This window comes from Scatophagus argus, chromosome 5 (assembly GCF_020382885.2).
Source record: "Scatophagus argus isolate fScaArg1 chromosome 5, fScaArg1.pri, whole genome shotgun sequence".
Classification (NCBI taxonomy): domain Eukaryota; kingdom Metazoa; phylum Chordata; class Actinopteri; family Scatophagidae; genus Scatophagus; species Scatophagus argus.
Genome location: NC_058497.1, coordinates 10,747,399 through 10,768,364, shown reverse-complemented (window position 1 = coordinate 10,768,364; position 20,966 = coordinate 10,747,399). Strand labels below are relative to the sequence as shown.

Genomic DNA, 20,966 nt, shown 5'->3' with positions numbered 1-20,966 from the left:
TATGATAGCATGAGCTTAAGTATTGAGTATGTCGGGCATAGTGGGATTTCAGACAGAGCAAAGGTCGTCGCCCGAGCAAATCCGAATCTTTATACCCACCACCATATTAAATTTTAGACTCCATGCCCAACAATTATCTTACCTACGGGTCTACCCACCTGCATGTCCAACTACTAATCTTACACAACTCAGAGGCATGGCTGTACTTATTATTAGAGATGGTGTTATTAAAGGATATGAGTTTCCTCAGCGAGACAACTCTCAGAAGACACAAATACAGTCAAACAGTTTCCTGCCAAGAACATTCTGCTTAACATGGTGACACATTTCCCTCTTCTCACTGTCTGGTCACACACAATCTTTTTATTGTCTTCTTAACAATTCATTAAGTGCCAATGAGACCCAAGTGTATGCTGTGAACGGCTCCTTCCATTATTACACACAGTGTCTCAGCAGCCGGTTAGTGCTCTTCTCATGAGAGCAAACAGGTCCTACAATGATGTCAGCGCAGCCGTTGTGTTCATGCAGCACAATGCATTGACAACCACCATTCACATCGCCTTTGCAGACGCCGGACTTTTTCACTTTGAATTTCTAAAAAACTATATGTGTGTGTACGTGTGTGTGAAAATGTGAAGATGTGTGTCCATTGAGAGGTGCGTGAGTGACAGAGAGGTTCATCCCTAGCGCTTGCCTTCTAAGCACTGCTGTGGGCAGGGCCATCTCCGCTGACAGTGGATGGGATGTGGCAGGGCCTCGAGGATTAAGGGGCTTTTAGCCTGCACTGAGAGTGGCTCTTTCTCCCTGTGACAGAGAGAGGTGACGGGCCGTCAGTGCACGGGGGACAGGCGGACAGCCAGCCAGAGACATCTGCATTCATTCAGGACAGCGGCTTATCCGTGCACAAAAAACACGCCCTCTCGAAACGCCCTCCGTCCACACTCCCACACTCCCTGTTACACACACAACGGTGTATCTGGACACACATGCAACTCACAGGCCTGATTCCAGGATCAACCTTTCCTAGGTGTCACACTGTCCGTACACATAAAAGGAAAAATAACCAAAGCTGTAACTACAGTTGAGCGCAGTTGTGAGACTGACCAAAAACTGAAAATTCAACTGCATCGTATGTTTTTTTTGTTGTTTGTGCTGTTTTTTTAAATACAACAAACCATGGGCTAGTGCCACAGTCAGAGACTCTGCAGTCTAAAGTTTTATTGCAACATGTCTTTTGCAATCCCAAATTCAACTTTTCTTATCCAGCACAATAACATACAATGCAAACTTACTAATTTTTTTCTCAGCAGATCATTAGCAATGGAAGGTTTTCAGCTGACAAAAGTTTAAATGATGGGTCTTGAACAGGCATCTGCCGCTCCTCCTTCCATCCTCTCAAGACCAGGAGGTTCAGGAGACAGGCAGAGCCAGGAAAGGCCCTGCCCAGCCACCTAATCCCCTACTCCCATTCACCGTCACTGCTAATCTCCTTCACCAGCTCCCCACCACCAACACTATTGCCTCCACCTCCACCTCTGCTTCTCACTCAAGAGGTGCACAAAGGCCCTAAGCACCCCTGTCCCGCCCCACTCACCATCCCAACCCTTCTCGCACCCCTAACCTGCTCCGCCCATCGCTCCTACAGCAGGAGGCACCCAGTTTTCTAAGCCCAGGACCCATAATCCCATGGGGCTGTGAGTTTGGGTGAGCCCAAAGGCTCATTGAGTGCTGGATAACTCTCTCCCAGACTCTAACTCTCTGTCTTATTGTTGTTGGTGCTGAGAAGAGGACAGACACAAATGGAGTTTGAATTTCAATGTGCCTAACGACTCAGAGAGAGAGACAGCAGAATATGGACTGGTGGGCAACCAGGCGTTAAGAGTATTTTCTAGGAAGCCATGGAGAAATACATGCAAATACTGTGGGCAAGTGCAGGCTACCCCAACATTATCCTGTCACATGAAAGATGGAAAGCAGCAGTTTGCGGTTCCTGGTTCTTTCTTCTTATTTTCATTATTTACATAAAATTACTAAAAGAAAAAAAATGTAGTACTTTATTATTTGATTTTTTTGTGAGCTGTTACATGCATTTAAACCAAGACCATGTACTAAACTTTGGTAATGAAACAGGTTTCCAGGTTTGTTTTGGTCTGATCTGGTCCCTGGGAGACTTGGGAATCTTCACTAAGGTTGAAGGTTCACTTCACTTTCCACTGCGATATTCAAAGCTATAAGGATTTATTTCAAAAGTCTCATAATTCTTATGTCCACTGCTTATTGTTCTTTTATTCTAAACACAAATGATATAAAATATTTTCATTGTTGGTAATAAATCCAGTGTAGTTCAAACTTACATTTGAATTTACTGAACTGGAAGCACGAGTAAGTAAATAAGTACTTGGGTGAGTTGTTATGAAAGATTAAATTTAGATTAAAATGTCTGTTCTCTCTCTGTGCTTTTCAGCCATTCTCCACTGAGAAAATTCTCTTTTGGACCGTAACTGCCGCACTTAAGCATGACTTATATTTCTTACATAGACACAGATAAGATCTTCTGATTACATATATAAACAAATCCTCAACACAAATGCAATTCAAAATCATAAACTTCCTTCAAACCCACTAATAGATTTGTCTCAGCTCACAACCACACTTACACAGGCCAGTGAGCACATGACTGCTGGCACAGTCAGCACTCCCGTTCTGCATACGACAGTGTAGGTGAGCGTCTCAGCCTGACAGAACCCTCAGTGCTGCCTCTCTACCTCTTATTTACTGAAGCTATCTTTCCCATAAGTCACCATTCCTGTATTCATAAAGCATCATGGATGCCATAACTCATTCTTCCCCTTTATGAATAAAGCCCCCAAATTTATAGTGATGGCGCTGAGGAGCGTTGGCCTCCCTGGTGACAAACTTCCCCCCAGTCTGTCACCACTGGCCTGGGCCGCTCAGGGCCCTCCATCAAATGCTCCAGATGGGAGCGCCACTTTAGCGTTCCCCGGTCGGTGACATCACCTCACTGCACCGCGCAGAATTGATGATGAAAGCAAACATATCTATCTTAACTCACATTTACCAAATCAATTTTATTTTTACAGACCCTCTGCGGGCTTATTGGCATATTGACGGTTTGCGGGCAGGACGGGGGGGTGAGCAATGGCGGAGGAATGGTAAATGGGTGGGCACGAGAGAAGCGGGGGAGTCAGGAGGGCTTAATGGCATTTACCATATTTAATGCAGAGGGATGTCATCACTGAATATCCATTCTGAATAATGTGGCATTTCATCATAAATTCTTTACAACTTATTTACTTAATGGAAAGAGTTATGGCTCGCTGTCAGGATGGTAATTAAACATTGTGATACAGTGCTGCCTCGCCAGGAACCCATCTTTCCCCTCAATCCCCCCACCCGCCTGCCCCCAGACACACACACACATTCACATCCCAGCATCTTAGCTTTTTAAATACATATTATTATTCAAGCTCCCCATAAATTACCACCGGATTAAAATTCATGAAACCTCTTTTACTTTTATTTCCTTCCTTGGGAAAAAGAATAACCCAGAGAGCTTGTTCAACTGGCTGTAAATCTACTCAGGACGGACAGAGAGTTATTATTAAGATTCTGTGTTATGAAAATGGGCAAAAATGAAGAGTTTTTCCTCAATTCAATTTAGGAGACATTTATAGATTGCATCTCACCCGGCAGTTGATAATGAGGGAGAAGTTGTTTCCTGGAGAAGTGTAGTCCAGTGTGAAAAAAGGTTTGGTCCGAGCCAAAAACCACTGAGTCAGAGCTGATGGGCTGGAGTAATGCTCTATGATGCAAACCCAACGAGCATCAGTCCAAATCCAAAACTATTTATATGAGCTGCATGTTGATATTTTACCAACACGTTCTCAGTCAGTTTCAAAGTACAGGATTAAAACGGATTTAGGAGTTAGTTTAGGAGACTCTAGTAAGAGAAGGAATGCTGCATTGTATTATCTTTTTATTGAAACTTGAGACTTTTCACTTTATGAACTGCATGGTCAGCGATTCTTAATGAGCTTGGTTCTGTTCTACAAAGGGACAAAGGTCTCAATATGAAGGACTAAATCCTTACATCCAAATTAGAGAGGATCTATTTTGGGAGAATAAATGAGTGTGATACTCTGCCAGCCCCTTATTCCTCCTCCATAAACCCAAACTAGCCTGATACTGACAGAGACCACATCTAACCTTTGACCTTGTCCTGTGACCCCAGTCTTCGATTTTTTGTGCAAGCTGACCAATATGTGACTTGCCAATGGTCGCGCTGGGTCCCTAACTAGAATGAAAAAGGGATTTATGGCTTTTCATTTTAATTGAGTTAAGAGCACAACCTCTACTCCCTTTCTTTCAATGGCACAGAGCTAACATTACATCACTGGGCAACAAACAGCAACAAGAGCCTTGTGGTCACTGGGCTAAATGTGAACATGACGCCATGGGAGGAAATAAAAAGAGGACTGATGTGAATGCTATAGTGTATATCAGCCAAGGAAACCCCCCCTTGTCAGAAATTGTGCTACTACTTTTGCAGAAAAACCCAGCAACTGCAGTTTTCCTGTGTATACTTGAACTACAGCTTCAGTTCCTCTGTTACATGTAGAGTGAATTCCTTGACCAAAGCTGTAATCTATACTAATTTATAAACTGCGCTGGCCGCTGTAAAAAAGTGTCTGTTTTCTGAGGTCTTAGTACTCAACAGCACTTAACGAAAGAATAACCTCTATCAATCAGTGATAGCTATTAAGGTACCAACTCTGCAAAGCAATAATTTTGGATCATGTTAAGTATATGCACATGAACTCCTCTTCATTTGTTATGTCCCTACCTCCCAGCCTTGAGTGGGGTCTTGAAGACAAGGCCTGTGCTCTCCTTCATACGGTCCGAAGCGCTCCCCGATGTTTATGCTCCTGCGGCTCCAGATCCCCAGGCCTCCACCGGGAACTGCTGACTCTCGCAGTTCAAAGTCCAAGGGAATGGTCAAATCTTCTTGGGGTACAAAGATGCTGTGGTGTTGGAATGACAAGGGGTCCTGGGGTGAACCCTCATCATCAGAGAGCGCAGGGGATGCTGGGTCCTCTGCTAGGGCTGAAGAAGGAGCAGGATCCCCATCAGAGCCACACACATCGTCTAAGATGTCGGATGGGTAAAGGGCAAACTCATCGTCCCCGTCACCTGTGAAAGAAATAAAGAGAGTCTCTATGTGAGGGTGATGCTCAGTCTTTGTGGTTGTTGGATTATCAACAACCTCTTTCTTCATTTTCTTTAGTAAGTTCCTGCAACTCTGGCAAAAGCTCCAAAGAAACCTCTAGTCTTATCACTACTAAGGAGGACAAATGAGTAAAACATACAAAGTGTACATGTATTAACAAGACTGAAACAATATGGTGTCATGTGTCAAAGCCCTGATTGTGTTTTCACCGAGCTTAGCAATAAAGAGCAGGAGAGCATGAAAGGAGCACACTTGTTTCGAAAGCTTTCCTTCAACTTTCTAATCATTGGCTATGTCCCTGGCTTAGGAAACGCCTGGCAGATACATTTTAATTCATGTCAAAATTTTAAGACAAGATTCCATATGTCAAAAGCAAGCTTTCAGGGTTAAAAAAAAAAACTGCAGCAGCAAAATGGTATGTTTGTCATTTGTTTGAGCTGATGCCAAAGTGGGTATGCAGGGTCTGCTCAGCATTGTACTGTTCTGACTGTTTTATATTTCCTTTTCCTGAACTCTTTCCCCGCTATTCAGTGAAAACAGAGGGAAGCATACTGGGGTTAATTGAGAATAGAGCGAAACAGGACATTGAAGTACGACCCTTGAACCCACACTGGGCTTCTTCAGAGTGGCACACGTCGCTGGTAGAGCTTAATGGTAGAAGAGGGATTTGATCATTTACATTGTTGACACAGGGGCGCAAGTAGCACAGTCCTAAGGTCTTAAAAGCTGCTCATGTTTGTCACAAAAATAAGTAGAAAGAAGCACACAAATCAGAAAAACAGACATGCAGAGGGAGAAAGACAAGTTCACATACAGATGATCAGAAATGTCACCAAACAAACAAACAGACGGGAGTATTCAGACACGCAAGCGAACATGGAACCAATCTAGGATGAAAGAGTGACAGCCAGGTGTCACACGGAGAGACGAAGACGCTCAAAGCCGGAAATGATTCACAGGAAGCTGCCGCTCCCCCAGCGAGCATCTGAGATGGGCTGTGCCTAACGCAGACGGACAGGGCACGGGGAGAAGGGGCTCTGCTAATGAGGCTCCACAACCCATCCCCGGGCTGAGGAACATTCCTGAAGGGCTGCCTGTGTGACACTGTACTGCTGCGCTGTCAGCAATGGAACCTTTGATCCTCACAGATACACACACACACACACACACACACACACACTGCTCTGTTCACTGGCCATGAAGAAACCATGCTTCTGATTGATTGAACAGGTCACTGTGATTGGCCACAGGTGGTCACAAGCTAACCTGAGAGATTAACTCAAGCCCTAGACAAAAATCATTGAACTTTTTCTTGTGCTCTCACCTCTTAAACTGTTGCAAACTTTGACACATTACTGGAAACACAGGACAAGCCAAGCACACTGTATATAAATATCCTTAAATTATGTGTAACTTCCACTTTGGCAAGGTCAAAGCATAATGCCGAGCGCAAAGTAATGCAAAACTGTCAACAATCGAATGAGTAGTACATGAGCTGTTTTCCTCTTCCAGTTGAGAATCATAATTCCTGTCAAAATGTGTGTTTGCTGAGAAGAAAAAAATCTTTGCATGAACACATTGTGCTGAATCAGCTGTCTGTTACAAATAACCGGCTGTGATTTCTTTGTTATGCAGTACATGCGTATATTTGGTGAACCTGATCTACAACTTAAGTATTTCTCATAATCATTGCCTGCAGCAATACCTGATCACAGTGTCTGTGCAACTATTGTGTTTGACACACACACTGTGTGGGCACAGCACGTTTGAGGGGAAAGTCTTTTAAAGACTCTGCTGAGCCGAGCCGGGCATGAAACCCAATGTGGCTATTGGACTGAACGTAATGATTTTCAGCACAGAGAATGCGTAACGCGGTTATAGTCCTGGATGTGAAGCTCGCCATATGCTAGAGGGACAAGAGCTTTTAAAGGTAACTGTATCCCTCCATTGCTGTTTCTCTGCTGACATTTCCCCCCTCACACTGGTCTCCAAGTTTATATTTGATTTAGACCAGAAATTCCCCCGGTCCAGTGGACTCAATGAGACCATTTCAGCTCATAAACATATATGTTTCTGTAAGGTAAACGTTAGCCGAAAGCAAATATGCTATGCTCAGAGTTCTAAAAATTGTGGTTTCATGTGCAGATGATTGATAAGTCAAAGACCGTAGCTCTGCTTAGACATGTGGGGCAGTAGAGACACTGAACACATGATTGGATTAGTTTGTGTCTATGAGTGTGTGAGTGTGTGTGCGTGTGTGCACTTCTGTGTCTCTGCCTACTTAAAGCAAATAGTCCTGTTTGTTTGTTCAGTAATGGACATTACTTCATCATTGCAAGCTGACGCCCTTCATCAAAGAGGGAGTGCTAAAAGAATTCTGGGTAGCGAAGGGAAACTCCAGCTGAAAACAGCATTGTGGCTTCAACTGCATTAGCGGAGATGGCACATCATGATAGCATGAAAAAACAAGCGTAAAAAAAAACGGGAAAAGATAGTGTGCAAATTAATGAGGAAAACAATATTATCTCCCCATCAAAATCACTCAGGAAAATACATCATAAGGCATAAACACAGATATGCAAACACACGTGTGTGTATATCCCGTTTATTTAAATGTTGGCACTTGACGCCAAATTCATTAATTTTTATTAAGAAGGAAAACATTTGTTCCCAGGCTGCTATCTGCATGGGTGGAATGATTTTCACCTCTGCCACAAGGTGTTGGGCGGACTCATACATCACACGATTACCCCGAGCAGCGAGCAGGGCCGCCATCATCAGGGAGTGAATTAAAGATGATAGAAAGAGCTATTAATCACTGTGACAAAGCCCCTAATGGAGGTGTGACCCAGCCACTGCCGACGGGACGGCAGGGGGACGCACCCTCGGGACAAATGGATACATATGTTTACAGAGAGAAATAACCTACCTGTGGACATGGTTAAACCCCCCCCCACTACCATTTTCTTCTCAGATTTTTGTCTCTCTTGCTCTTACTTCATTGCTCTCCTTCCAACAATTGTGTGTATTTAGATACATTTATCCATTCTGACGTTCACACGGCTCCGCAATATGTGACTCCATCCTTTTTGTTTTCTGTGATTAATTTGTAGGTGATGATCTTTTCAAGGTTCTTTTACATCACAATAAAGGCACTCGCGTGAAAAATATGACTAATTATGAAATAATGTATGTATTTATATTCAAATTCTGCTAAAACAGTGACTATGCTGACTGTACTATAAATTTATTACGTAGGGAAGCTAAAGAAAGTATTATTATGCAAACTGTTGTTTCTTATATGTTGCAGTTCCTCCACTTTCTCTCTGGTTTACAGTGCACAAAGCAAGACCGGCTACAACACTGTAAGTTGGACAGTGAGAATTTTTCACCTACTTAGCCTGCACCCAATTCACACATCGCTTCATCTAGCCAGATAGAGAGGTCCAACAGTTGATGGACGGGGTCTTAGATCGTGAAATATGGAAATGAACTCCTCACCTTATGAGGGCAGGCTGTTATGCTTATCTGTAGACATCATTTGTTGCCTGTGATAACAGACAAATGGGATAGGGGGCTTACCCTTGCACTACAGGTCAAACATAATCACACATGATCCCCTCCATTAGTCACCACAACCAAATTCTGATATGGCACTCTTTATCATTCCACTGCTGTCTATTTATATCTCTACACCAGGAAAATCATCAGTGTGTGTTTGTGCCTGTTGCTCCAGTCGTCAAACACAAGAACCAGAATAAAAGCATAATTTTTTATCACGCTTACTTGCACTGCTGCTAAGCCAACTTAGGAATTGTTTGGAGGTTTCAAAATATATGGGAGGGGCTGACGGCGATGATTGCTGTTATTGTGTATAGATTCATTTGTCTGAAAAATGAGGATGCCCTGAGGGAGATGTAGGCGTAGGCATCTGGGAGAGACAACTCGCTCTGACTCAAAAGAAAATAAAAATAATCATCCTTCATTTTGTTAATTTTAACGCTCTCTCACAGCTACTGCCAAACAGAAAATGGCTGTCCTTGATTTGCTAAGCACTGTTAATTACAGTGCATCAGTTTATGTCTAGATTCCCTCAGCATGGTGTACAGGAGAGTGTTTGGAGCCTCATGCCCTCAGGAGAGGCAATAAGCTTCCTAATTAACTCTGTCTTTGTGCTTAATGGAGGCCTGAGCACCGCTTTTGGGGAGTCTTTTGGTCCACAGGTCCACTGGGGTGACTGTGGTACCGAGTGATACAAGCCACAAACCCTCATAGCCTTAGGTAGCTGTATGTGAACAGTTGTCCATAATTTATCTCTCAATATTAGCTGCAACAACCAAAACAAATACATTGTTAAGAGTGAAATTTCTAAATAGGACATATTACCCTACTTTCAAGATAGGTTTATTTGTCACACACACAATCATACACGGTACAATGTGCAGTGAAATTCTTTGTGTCCCTGCTACCAAAAATAGGTAAATAAATTTTTTTTTAATTTAAAGAAAAATAATAAAATTAAAATTAAATTTTTAAAAAAAGTGAAAATGTGCATTATTTACATGAGTGGTATTTACATCTAGTGCATGTAGTGCAGGTGGGAGTGGGATTGTCCAGATTAACGCTCACTGTTGAGCAGACGGATGGCCTGGGGGAAGAAGCTTCTCCTCATCCTCTCAGTGTTGGTTCTCACGATAGTATTTGTGTTTACTGGACCGTGGAAAATCTTACACTGCAGTGCATCAAATACCCTTAAAATTAAGGACAAAACAAGCATTGCTGCAGATATTCCAACACCATAAATCCATTTGTTTTCACAAATCTCCACATTCATATGTTCACAAATAGGCATCATTTTGTGCTGTTTAAAAACACACAAACACAGACACACACTCCAAAGAGTAGCAAGAGCAGAGCTCTTTACACAGTCTTAATTAATGAGAGCATCGTCTATGTTTTTTTCACCTCTGTGTTAGTCAACTGCTCCCCGCTCCAAATGGAAAACACTCCATTAAGGGCCCTGGGCCGAGTTACCAATTAACATTGCACAACAAACTGAAACTTGTTCCCTCTTTGCACACACGCACACACAAACACACAGACACACAGACACCTAATTAATTAGCATTAGTTGTGATTAATAATGAGGGTCCTTTAATGGTAAATCTGCAGCTCCGATGGCAGGCTGACACAACAAAGGCGTCTGTGCGCGCAGCAGGATTTATCTGGGGAGCTGCTCTGGGATTTTAACATGTTTCTCACAGGCCTGACAAATGGCCTATTAATTATCTAATGTTGTCTGACAACAGCCGCTTGATAAAGATGTATGTTTGGACAGGGTGAGGAGGGGAAGATACAACGGAGGAAAAAAAGAGATGTGTGTGCATGAGCGGGGTGGGTGTTTGCATAAAGGAAAAAAAAAATAAAGTAAGTGAGAGTGAGGGGAGGCTTGCACAGATTCATACAATCATAGGCTACTGAGTGACACACTTATGCATACAAACATGGGAGCACACAATTTGGTATGTTCTTAAAAAATTCTTCCTCTCTTGTGCTTCTACTTTCGCAGTTGTTTGGGATAATCAATATGAAGGATTAACAAACCACATTTATATTTAATGAAATGCAGATGAATGAAGTCTTGATGAACACGGAGATGGATGTGCAACCCACACATGCTCTCTCTCACACACACACACATACACAAACAGTTTACGTCCTAAAACCACAATCAATATCATCAACGAGGAAGCCTCCACATCAACCCAACCACTTCATATCATTAACTCTCTAAGAACATGGAGCATATGGGCATCGCTCTCCCTGATTCAATCTCAGTCCTGACTCTAATTTGCAGAGTTTATCTTCCGTCTGTATGTTGACAGGTGTTCCTAAGTGGGATGCCAGTTGCCAAATGATTTTTATGATTGTTTTAGCCCCGCATTTGGCCTAATGAGATGAGGATCCCAGTCGGACGCTAACTCAAGTCTGTCAAACGTAAGGCAAACAGAATAACAACCCGGCCTTCACATTGTTTCCACAAGCCATACATCAGTCTGGGCGTACAGGGAGGGCCCTTCAAATCATGAACTGACCCCAGGATGGGAGAAAAGAGTGGGTGAAAAGGAAAAAGAGTGGGGAGGTGTAAAATAGGAGAGTGGAGGAGTGGACGGGGGAGGAAATGTTAAAGATGATGAGACAGGATGACACTGTAAGTGTGTGAAATCTAGGTGACAAAGTAAGTTTGTGATTTAAACAGGAATATCTTAATTTATGCATGAGAGCACTTGCCTGTTTTATGACTGAGTCAGTGATGTATGAGTTTGTATCATCCACAAATATCCAAACTCTTTTTAAAGTATTGCTATGGCTGTTTTCTCCTCTGAAGTGACAGATAAGAGAGAATGTGTTGACAAAGGTCATTAATCCCATCATTTCTCCTGTTCGCTTTTGATTCACCCCCCCCTCACCGAACATGCCACACATCCTGAGGACATACCCTGGTCAACTGTGCCATTCCTTTCATCTATCTTTCACTTCTTACATCCTTATCCCTTTATCTTTTAAGACAGCAAGAGCAGTGATATCTTCCCACAAATAAAAACAGCAACTCTATGTAGAATCCCATAGAAAGGTGACACAAGAATCTAGAACATAAGCATGACACTGTATGAAAGGAGTCGCATTTAAAAAAAAAGGGGGGGGGGGGGGGAACCAAATGTTTATCTTAACGTAAAATTAGTCAAAATTTAATACATGTCAACGCAAGCATGCAGAGATGAACATTCTCTCTCCCCCTCTCCTCTCTCTCCCTCTTTCACTTTCATGTCATGGCTAACTGCCACTGGGCCCTAATATAATTATGGCTCACAGTTGTGCACATTTGAGAAATTGATTCCTTTGATGAAATGTGAGCGAGGCTGGTCTGGGCAGTGCAGAGAGAGAGACGTATATCCAGAGTGGTTGCTGCCAGCCCCCCCCCTCCCAGCCCTGTGGAAGGCCCCCTGGGTACCAAACCGCCAGCTCGGCCTGGCCCAGCCCGTCCCAGTCGTTAACAGAAATGATAGCATATGTGCTTTGTTTAAGTTTGATGTCTTCATAATGCATTACACAATTAGATGGATTTGACAATTTCCATTATACTTGATAAAATATTTATGTAGGCCTGAGGATGGTAGGTCTTATCAAAGGGAGGCGAATCTGCAGTGCACATGGAAGCTTTGGTTAGCTGTGAGAAGGCCATCAGTCAGATAAAGCAGAGCAAAACTGTGGGAAAAATACAACCTGAATACTCGAAATCTGAATTTGTAACATAAAAAATGTTATTTTCTAAGTCATGTGAACAGGCTTTAGCGCGAATGATCAGACGCACCTGATTGAGATCACATGTCATGTCAGTGAATCAATAACCTTGTCCCCGCCTGTTTGCACTGGGTTCTATACAAACACTGAACACTACAGAAACAAAAAAAGCCTGGTGGGCATTGAGTTTATTTTGCCGTTGGCCAAGCTCCCAACAGAAAAATTTCCATCAAAGACAATTTTTGGCGACATAAATTTCCGGCTACGGTACATTAGCTTTAGATTTGCTTCAGTTGAAGCCTGGAGAGCCAGTGTCAACACATACTGTACGCATCACACGTAAATACTTATGTTTGTTAGCTTAATTTGTCCAGTTAGGGTTAGATTACATAATTTGTGTCCATTTCACTCACAACATATCATAGTTGTGAGAACACTGGACATAAAGCTTTCTACCTTTCATTTTAGTCTCTTTCTCAACTTTCTGTATCTGCTTTGGCCATTAAAAGGTAAGGCACAAACTGGAGAACAGTAAATAAATCAACTTAAGCAATAAATTTTTACCACTCATGCTCGGAGGTGAGTCTCTTTCACCCTTCTTTCCTCCCTCATTCTCCCTCATACCCTGAATGTCTCCCGCTCTCTCCCTTTCCTCTCTTGTCTCCCTTCTCTCTCCCCATTCCCTTCACACCCTTCTACGAACCTCTCACTGTGCACAGCCACCCCACATCCATCACAGCCCAGAAATTTAAGGAGCCAAATTGGCCTCATCTGTCTCAATGTTGGATGCAGATGGAGTTTCTTCTGCTGATGGTGGTGCAGTTAGTCACCCCTGCTGCCCCCACCCCTTCAATCTACTGCCTTAAAGCCAAGCCAGCCTGCACCAGTCTCAACACTATAGAGTCATGTTATGAGGCCAGCTGCTGGGATAAAGAGGGCACAGCGGTGAAGTGACCACTGCACTGACCACACACACTCTCTCTATGACAGCCAGTTTTCTCTCAATCACATTTTTCTTTATTGTTTTGATTTTCCATCTAGCCTTCATTCTCGCCCACTCTATTTCTTTTTCTCATTCCCTCATTCTTGCTTACTCATACTGCCAGCACGCACACACACACACACACATTCACCTGTACAGGCGCTGGTGGCCACAGCACAGCCTGCAATATAGTCTCAAGCAGCCTGGTCAGACCTGGCTCGTTAATAAAGGCCCTAAATGAGGCAGCATGCATAAAACATGAAGCGCCGCGTGCTGCCGTAATGAACTGCTGCTCCATAATTGCATCTCAGAGCCGTAAAATGAAGACAAAATATTTGAAGAGGGATTCTGTCACCTCTCTGCAGACGCAACACTAATCACAGGCGTTCTGCGAGGCCCTCTGGGTCTTCCCTTGACAGAGAGCAGGGGCTAAACGCCCAGGGCGCTGACATTGGCAACACCCTCCAACTAATGGGACATAATTGAATAATTGCTGATTAGAAAATAGGGGGAGAGGTAATATTATAACAGTGTCCAGTGTGTTATCTGAAATGATCCCACTGGGAAGGAGAATATGATAATATGGCACAGAAATAGATGAGAAAAAAAAATAAATACACTGACTGTACCTAACACCTACTGGGAAATTATTTCATTAATGTCTGGGACAGTTTGTTTGTCTGATTTATTGTTAAGGGATAATAGATGAAATACTGCAAAAGCTGGAATAGAAAAGTGTTGTCCATGTTTGGGGGACCAGACGGTGAACATATTTGGATAAATAATCCAGGCAATCTGTTTAACTGAATTGACCAACAAAGCAATTAATGTGTTTCAAATTAAATATTGATATATTCAGAAATAATAACATAAAAAAAGCAAACACACATTCCAAAGAGCAATACCTAAACACACACTGACAACAGACTCAGGCATACACACATACACAGTGACAGGCACAGAGACAGGCAGGCCTCCAGATGAGAGATTGGAGTCCCACCCAGGGGTGTCACCCAGACAGTTAGAGAGTTGCTGTAGTGACAGCGTGGCCGCGGTGACATAATGAAGGTGCTGTGGCTGTCACGGGGGGTCAGTGGTGATCACACTGCCCATCTGGAAGGAGTCAGGGACACGAATAATGAATCCCACCAATGACAAATGGCCCTCAACTCAGGGCTGAGGCATCTGACAAACTCAAACTCATCACTTGGACACCTCAACCACACACACAGAAGACAACAGACACCGCTGGCAAAACAGGGCACTCTGTGAAGCAACAGAGAAATGTAAACATAAGGAATCTCTCCATGTGACAATTTAAATATCTACACTACGTAATCAGCCGTGGCCTAGAGGTTGGAGAAGCGGCTTGTGATCGGAGGGTCACCGGTTTGATTCCCCCACCGGACAGGCAGGAAAAATTTGGGTGTGGTGGAGTGATTAACGCGAAAAATGCTCCTCCATTAGCCGGCTGATGTGCCCTTGAGCAAGGCACTTAACCCACTTAACTTGATGCTGCCGACTGCTCCTGTGTGTGTTTCACTGCATGTAATTTGCCGGGTGTTGCGTGTGTGTGTTCAACTAAGGATGGGTCAAATGCAGAAGATGAATTCAGTGTGTGTATGTAAAAATATATATACTGTCAATAAAGCTGATTCTTCTTCTTCTTCCTCTAAACCTGTATAGCGGTTCCATCTTCATGAACAAGATCCATTTTACAGAGGAACATGCAAACATCAAAAAAGCCATGGCTCCCACTTCTTTACTCAGCTTAATTTAATGAATTGCATTCTCTCACCTCTGGCTGGTACTTGACTGTTGAAAAAGAGCCCATAATGTTGCAGCTGTGGCACTGCAGTGGCAGGTCAGAGGTTATCAATACGGGCATTGTTTAACATGCACAATGGACCACATGAATTCAGAAAAACCCCCTCTTGTGCTATTTGGAAGCACAAGTATATACAGGATGAATGAAAAGTCTCATAGATTCAAAGCGGCAGGTCTGGTACTCCTTAAAAAATATGATTTCAATCAGAAATGAGATCTGTCAATGGTAAAGAAAGAAAAACTAACTATTGGAAAGCAGGAGAATTTTTAATGTGACAAGCTGACCACCTACTACCAACCTGACATCCTCCATTTAATATTTCTGGATATGAATAGACTTTGTCTGAGGGTTGCTTTTCCACTCTCAGGGTCTGCTTGCCTTAAGCACTACCACAGCAGCAGGCCAATTCCACCTTAACTTTGTTACAGAACTTGTTACATACAATAATGTCCTCGGATACAGAGGCTTTCCAAACCACAGTGTGACATGTGGAATGGACCCGGGCATGGAAAGGTCTTGGAGAGGATGTTTGTTTAATGATTGCTGGAAGGCTAACATTCAGCCCTCGCGCCCCGAGCAACAAAATCCCCCTCAGAGCACTGAAGCTGTTTATGTTATTTGTTATGGATGTCAATTTCCCTCTATTTAGGAGGTGATTTAACTGGGCAATACAGTAGGATTTTGCTCTTGTATGGGGATTGTTGTCTCCTTGTGTAATGCACTACACAGCTCTGCATGGGCATCTGGACATAAACAGCATGGGCCATTGTCAAGACCAAGAGGAGTACTCGGCTTGACTGCAGAAAAATCTCGTGTCAACATATGAATGTTTAGACCAGGTGATTTAAGATCATGATGTTAGTTTTCCTTATAATAGATTTTTGCAGATTTTGCAATAATAATAATGCCAAAATATGAAATTCATGTTCTGAAATTGCTTAGAAAGACTTAGAAAAATTATTTTATAAAGACTATGAAAAACTTGCTGTTGAAGATGAAAATCATAGGGCTATTTTATTTTTACCTGCAATTTATGCTGGTGAGAGAATGGGAGTGTTTGCTAGTGTGTGTGTGTGTGTGTGTGTGTACACATGTGTGTGAACAAGAGCAGGAGGTGGACAAAAATGGAGAGTGACACCTGCCAAATGACAGTGAGATTGAGGTGGGAATGCAAAAGGACAATGAGGGAAGAAGAGGAACATGACAGTAACAGCAACTCAGATTAGACCATGATCACACACGCGAGCGTGTCCGCACACACAACGCACACAATCCAAAGAGCATCACTGATGTCACTCTGCACTCAGGGGGGTTGATGGGAAATGCGGTCCTGTAACGAGTGCTCTGTGTGTCATTCAGACAGATGAGAAGGATCACAGAAATCCCCTGTTTCTTCTTCCTAATTCAAACAAACAGGGACTCTAAGCAGAGCCACATGGCCGCCCTTAATGACTGACATTTTGTTTAAGAACCATCCATAATGACCTGGTTTGAATTTAAGTACTTGGTGTTTATTTCACACTGAGCTGCCAATATTCACCAATGAAAAATTCCAAAGTACTTGAGTGACTTGAGATTGTTGACTTCATGCTTTCTCCCTTTCTTTGGTTTTCCTGTTTTGTACATATTTGGAGTGGCATGACTGTGGAATTAATGACAGATTGCCTGAACATGAACATGAACATATTGTGCACTAATGCTTTGGATACAGCATTGTTTCTATAAGTGGCTTTTAATGGTTGGTATGCGGGAGACCAAAATATGGTTCTTCTCTTAAAAGTATTTCTTAATATTTGACAGCTCCACTGACTGAGCAAATTAAATGAATGAAATCCTGTTATCTTTCATTGTGGCTAACTAATTAAATCTAACATCTTATTAGATCTGTGTAAAGAAATGCTGACGTTATTTCAGAATAATTACGAAAATGCAGAAAGTTTCAACACATTGAATAGATTTAAAGAAAATAAACAAGTGCATTACAGGGACCACTGCTGTAAAGGAAAAACATTTTTAAAAGAACTTTACTGACTAGGGAAATAAAGCAATTACAAATCACAACAGCGCAAAGATTAAACTTCTTTTGAATCACTTGATACATTGACAATCCAGTAAAAAGGGCCAGAATGGAAAGCATCCCCCAAAGACATTACAGTGTCGCAGCCAATTAATAATCGCCTCATTTTAACCTGCCGCATGCACTTGTGAAGCCAAAAATCAATCAAGGTCCACTCTTTTTTTCATATTGATGGACTGCATTGAGTGAAAGAACGCAAACTCTAAACTAACAATGCCACAGCCATGTACATAGATGGAAATCAATTGTAATTAAAACTGAACAAGTGTTCCGCTTTATACACTCAAAGAGTGCATTGGTCATTAAATACATTTTCATCAGTTATCAGTTAAACGTTTTAAATGAAGTCCATGGCTTCTGCCTCCTTTGGGATAGCACTCGTTGTTTTCACACTTGCGTTGCAAATTTACTCGTGCTTGCTTTGCAATCAAAAGGCAGCCAAATTAAGTATCAAACAATTTAATGTTACGTGTCACTCTCCAAAACGATCTGTATTAGAAGCACTTAATTAAACTTTCAAATTCAAATGTACTAATCAGTTTGCAGCAGAGTAGGCGCTTGTTTTTCCCACATGAAACGCCACGGCTGGCCAGCCCGGCCCATTGCCTGCTCATTAACATGAAGGTGTGATTTGCATTTCCTGATGGACTGTTCCAGTTTTTAATATCCCTCTTTCTGCTCTTACATCAATCATGGAAGAGGGAGGCCACCATAGGCCACTATTAACCCTCCAAATCTGCCACAAAACAAATATTACAAGAGTTCACTAATTTGGAGATCAAAAAGCCACTTGTCCATTATATAATTGAAATGAAGGTGGAGTGTTGCACTTCTGAAGAGCTCTATAATTACCAGCTGTTAATTGCACACTTGTGGTGTCTCACTTTTAATTAAAAAGAGCAGCTCGTTGCTGGATGATAAGCAACGGTGGAGAGGCACTGGTTTAATCAACAAAGCGAGAGGAATTTGTTTCTGCTGTGGCCAGCGGCGGGCTGGAGAAATCTTCAAATAACCCAGGGAGATTAAAACGTGTCCATTAGGACCAGTCAGGTTTTATTTGGGGTGGCAGGAGCGAGGTGCATTTGAAGTCGTCCCGCTGCAGAGTCCTCGGCGAAGCACGGCTGGGGGTGTGGGTCTAATCAGACCGCTGCTGGCCCTGAGCGCTCATGTGGAGGAATTGGACCCTGCTGGTGCTGAGAGAAGGAAGGGAGGAAAGGAGGGAGGGTACAAACAAGGGAGTGGGGAAAGAAAAGCACCCCCATCACTCTTCCTTTCCTCTTCTCTCACTTTCTCTTTTCCTGCCCGAGCATGTTACTCGACTTTGTTTTGCGGCTGGTGTGACAACGAGCCAAAAAGGTCTTTAAACTGGCCCCTCCAATTGGCTGTTTGCTTCACACATTAGTCACTGAAAGACAGCCTGGCAATGCAAGCATGAGATATCTTGCAGGATGTGTCAGTGCCCTTAGACAATACACAAACAACCTCAGGTCCCTTTCGGACATACTGGAGAAAGCCCTTCCACCTATTTCGTGACCTTTTGAACCATGGCAGCACAGTATAAACCAAGTAGAGAAAAGAAAAAAAAAATTCTGTACTTGATTGTCCAAACATGTGGCTATAACTCACACAATGTTTATATGAAAGAGACAGTTACCTTGGTCAGCAACACTGGGCTGCTGCCAGGCCTCCAAAGGCTCTCGCTGCACCAGTCCCATACAGTACATGACTACCAGAGTGTGATAACCTCATCCACCCTTTCTCTGAACCCTACGCTCCCTCGCTGATAAAACTGTCTGCCAGGAAGTGTCCTTCACTATGCTTCCTCCCTCTCATGCTCAATCAACACCTGTCACCACGGCAATCAGTACCATGATGTGAACACACCGCCTGAAGAAGCTGTGGCACTGTCTGCACGTCCAACACACGGTAATCCCTCAAAACTCTTATTGCTTTCAAGATAAAGTAATTAAACAGTCTATACATAAAATTCCATCTAGGTTTGGATTATATGGATAAAATGTAGATCCAAGAAGTAATAACAGAATCACTAGGGGCTTCCCAGACCCCCTGAGTGTCGCAACTCTTTCAGATAAAGGGCTCTGGGTTTATCTAAGGAAACAGTCGCTGGGGCGAGGATGGTCTGGCCTCACTGACAGATTAGTCCAGCCCAGGCCCACTTCCTGCCTGCTGAGGACACTAATTAGAAGGAAGGACTGACACCACAATAAGAGCTGACAGTTGGGTGCACTTAGTACAGCTTCACACAATCCACCGCTGTATTAGTACAGCAGCCACGCCAAACCATAAATTTCATCACATTAGCTAGTGCTTATCTGATGTGACAAAAGTTAACCTGGATGTTGTTTGGACAGAAAAGTACAATGGAAGTTCTGAGAAAACTGTGAGCGTGCTGATTTATCAGTGGAAGTATGTGAGGTGTTTTATTTGAAATTTTATCAAGCTCAACCCTCCACCCTCTCTCTCTGGCCCCCACCCTCACTCCACTCCCCCTCTCAAAACACACACACCGACGGAGACAAAAGTCATTGTGAGCCTGGCCAGTTCCCAGTGTTAATGACATCCTGTTTACAAACACGTTGAACAGTGTCGCAGGGGTCATGGTCACTCACACTGTCTGTCTGAGTCTTATATCTCATCCCTCTATTCAAACGACCTTTAACCTAATGAATCACTTCATTTGGCTAAATACTCAAAATGGATGTAGCTCACTTGGTAACACTGTGCTGCAACAACTGGAACCAGAAGCAAGTACGTGCATTAAAACACAATGGAAGAAAAAAAAAAAACACACACACACACACACCTGAAGTAACCCTGCCACATACACACACTAACTATTGCTATTATTATAATCCCAAAATCACCCAGCGAAGGAAAAATGTGCTGTTACCCAAAGGGCAAATTTACAGTACAGTTACACATACGCATGTAATACGCTGAGCTGTTTTACAACACCAGCATGAGCTGAGCTATTGTTTTATTTTGAGAGGTGCTGGCTGTTATTGGATTGTTTTACACTAGCTGGGAGAATTTTATTCCAGAAGAGCTCTGTGTGGTGTGGAGTGTGTTTGACTATGTGTGCCAGACATAGAGAAGGAGAGACATGTCTATGCACATGGGTGGCACTCACAACTTTGTGTAACGGCATCGGGAGTGTGTGTTGTGGCTGCTGAGCTTCTGCTTGTGCTTATTCATCGGGAAGCTAATGTCTCCCCTGCTGCGGGTCAGCAGGGGTCCTGAGGTACAGGTGGTCGCTCCACACGCTAACCCCCCTGCAACACGTTTTCACCGCTGAATATCTGACATTACCATCAAGATCGCACAATGGAACAATGTTGCATTTCTCTCTTTACAGTTTACAAGTGCCACCTTGTTTACACACTTGTGTAATATGCTTCTGTATGTATTTCTCCCTATCTCTATCTCTGTGTGAGGTGAAACATACTAGAAAGTCAAAGCAGAAAAGCGGGCATTTTCTGGGGCTCTCTGTGGTTGTGCCAGCGGGCGG

The 20,966-nt window shown here is 43.0% G+C and overlaps 1 protein-coding gene across 12 annotated transcripts in view; it reads right to left on the bottom strand.

The window, feature by feature from the left end:
* Nucleotides 1–20,966, bottom strand: part of mecom (MDS1 and EVI1 complex locus) — a 128,358-nt gene that overhangs the window by 82,071 nt on the left and 25,321 nt on the right. For all 12 annotated transcript variants that reach the window (XM_046388672.1, XM_046388675.1, XM_046388668.1 and 9 more), the window contains exon 2: nucleotides 4,865–5,211. In XM_046388672.1, the coding sequence (XP_046244628.1) occupies nucleotides 4,865–5,211 (347 nt within the window). The remainder of the gene's footprint in view (nucleotides 1–4,864; nucleotides 5,212–20,966) is intronic.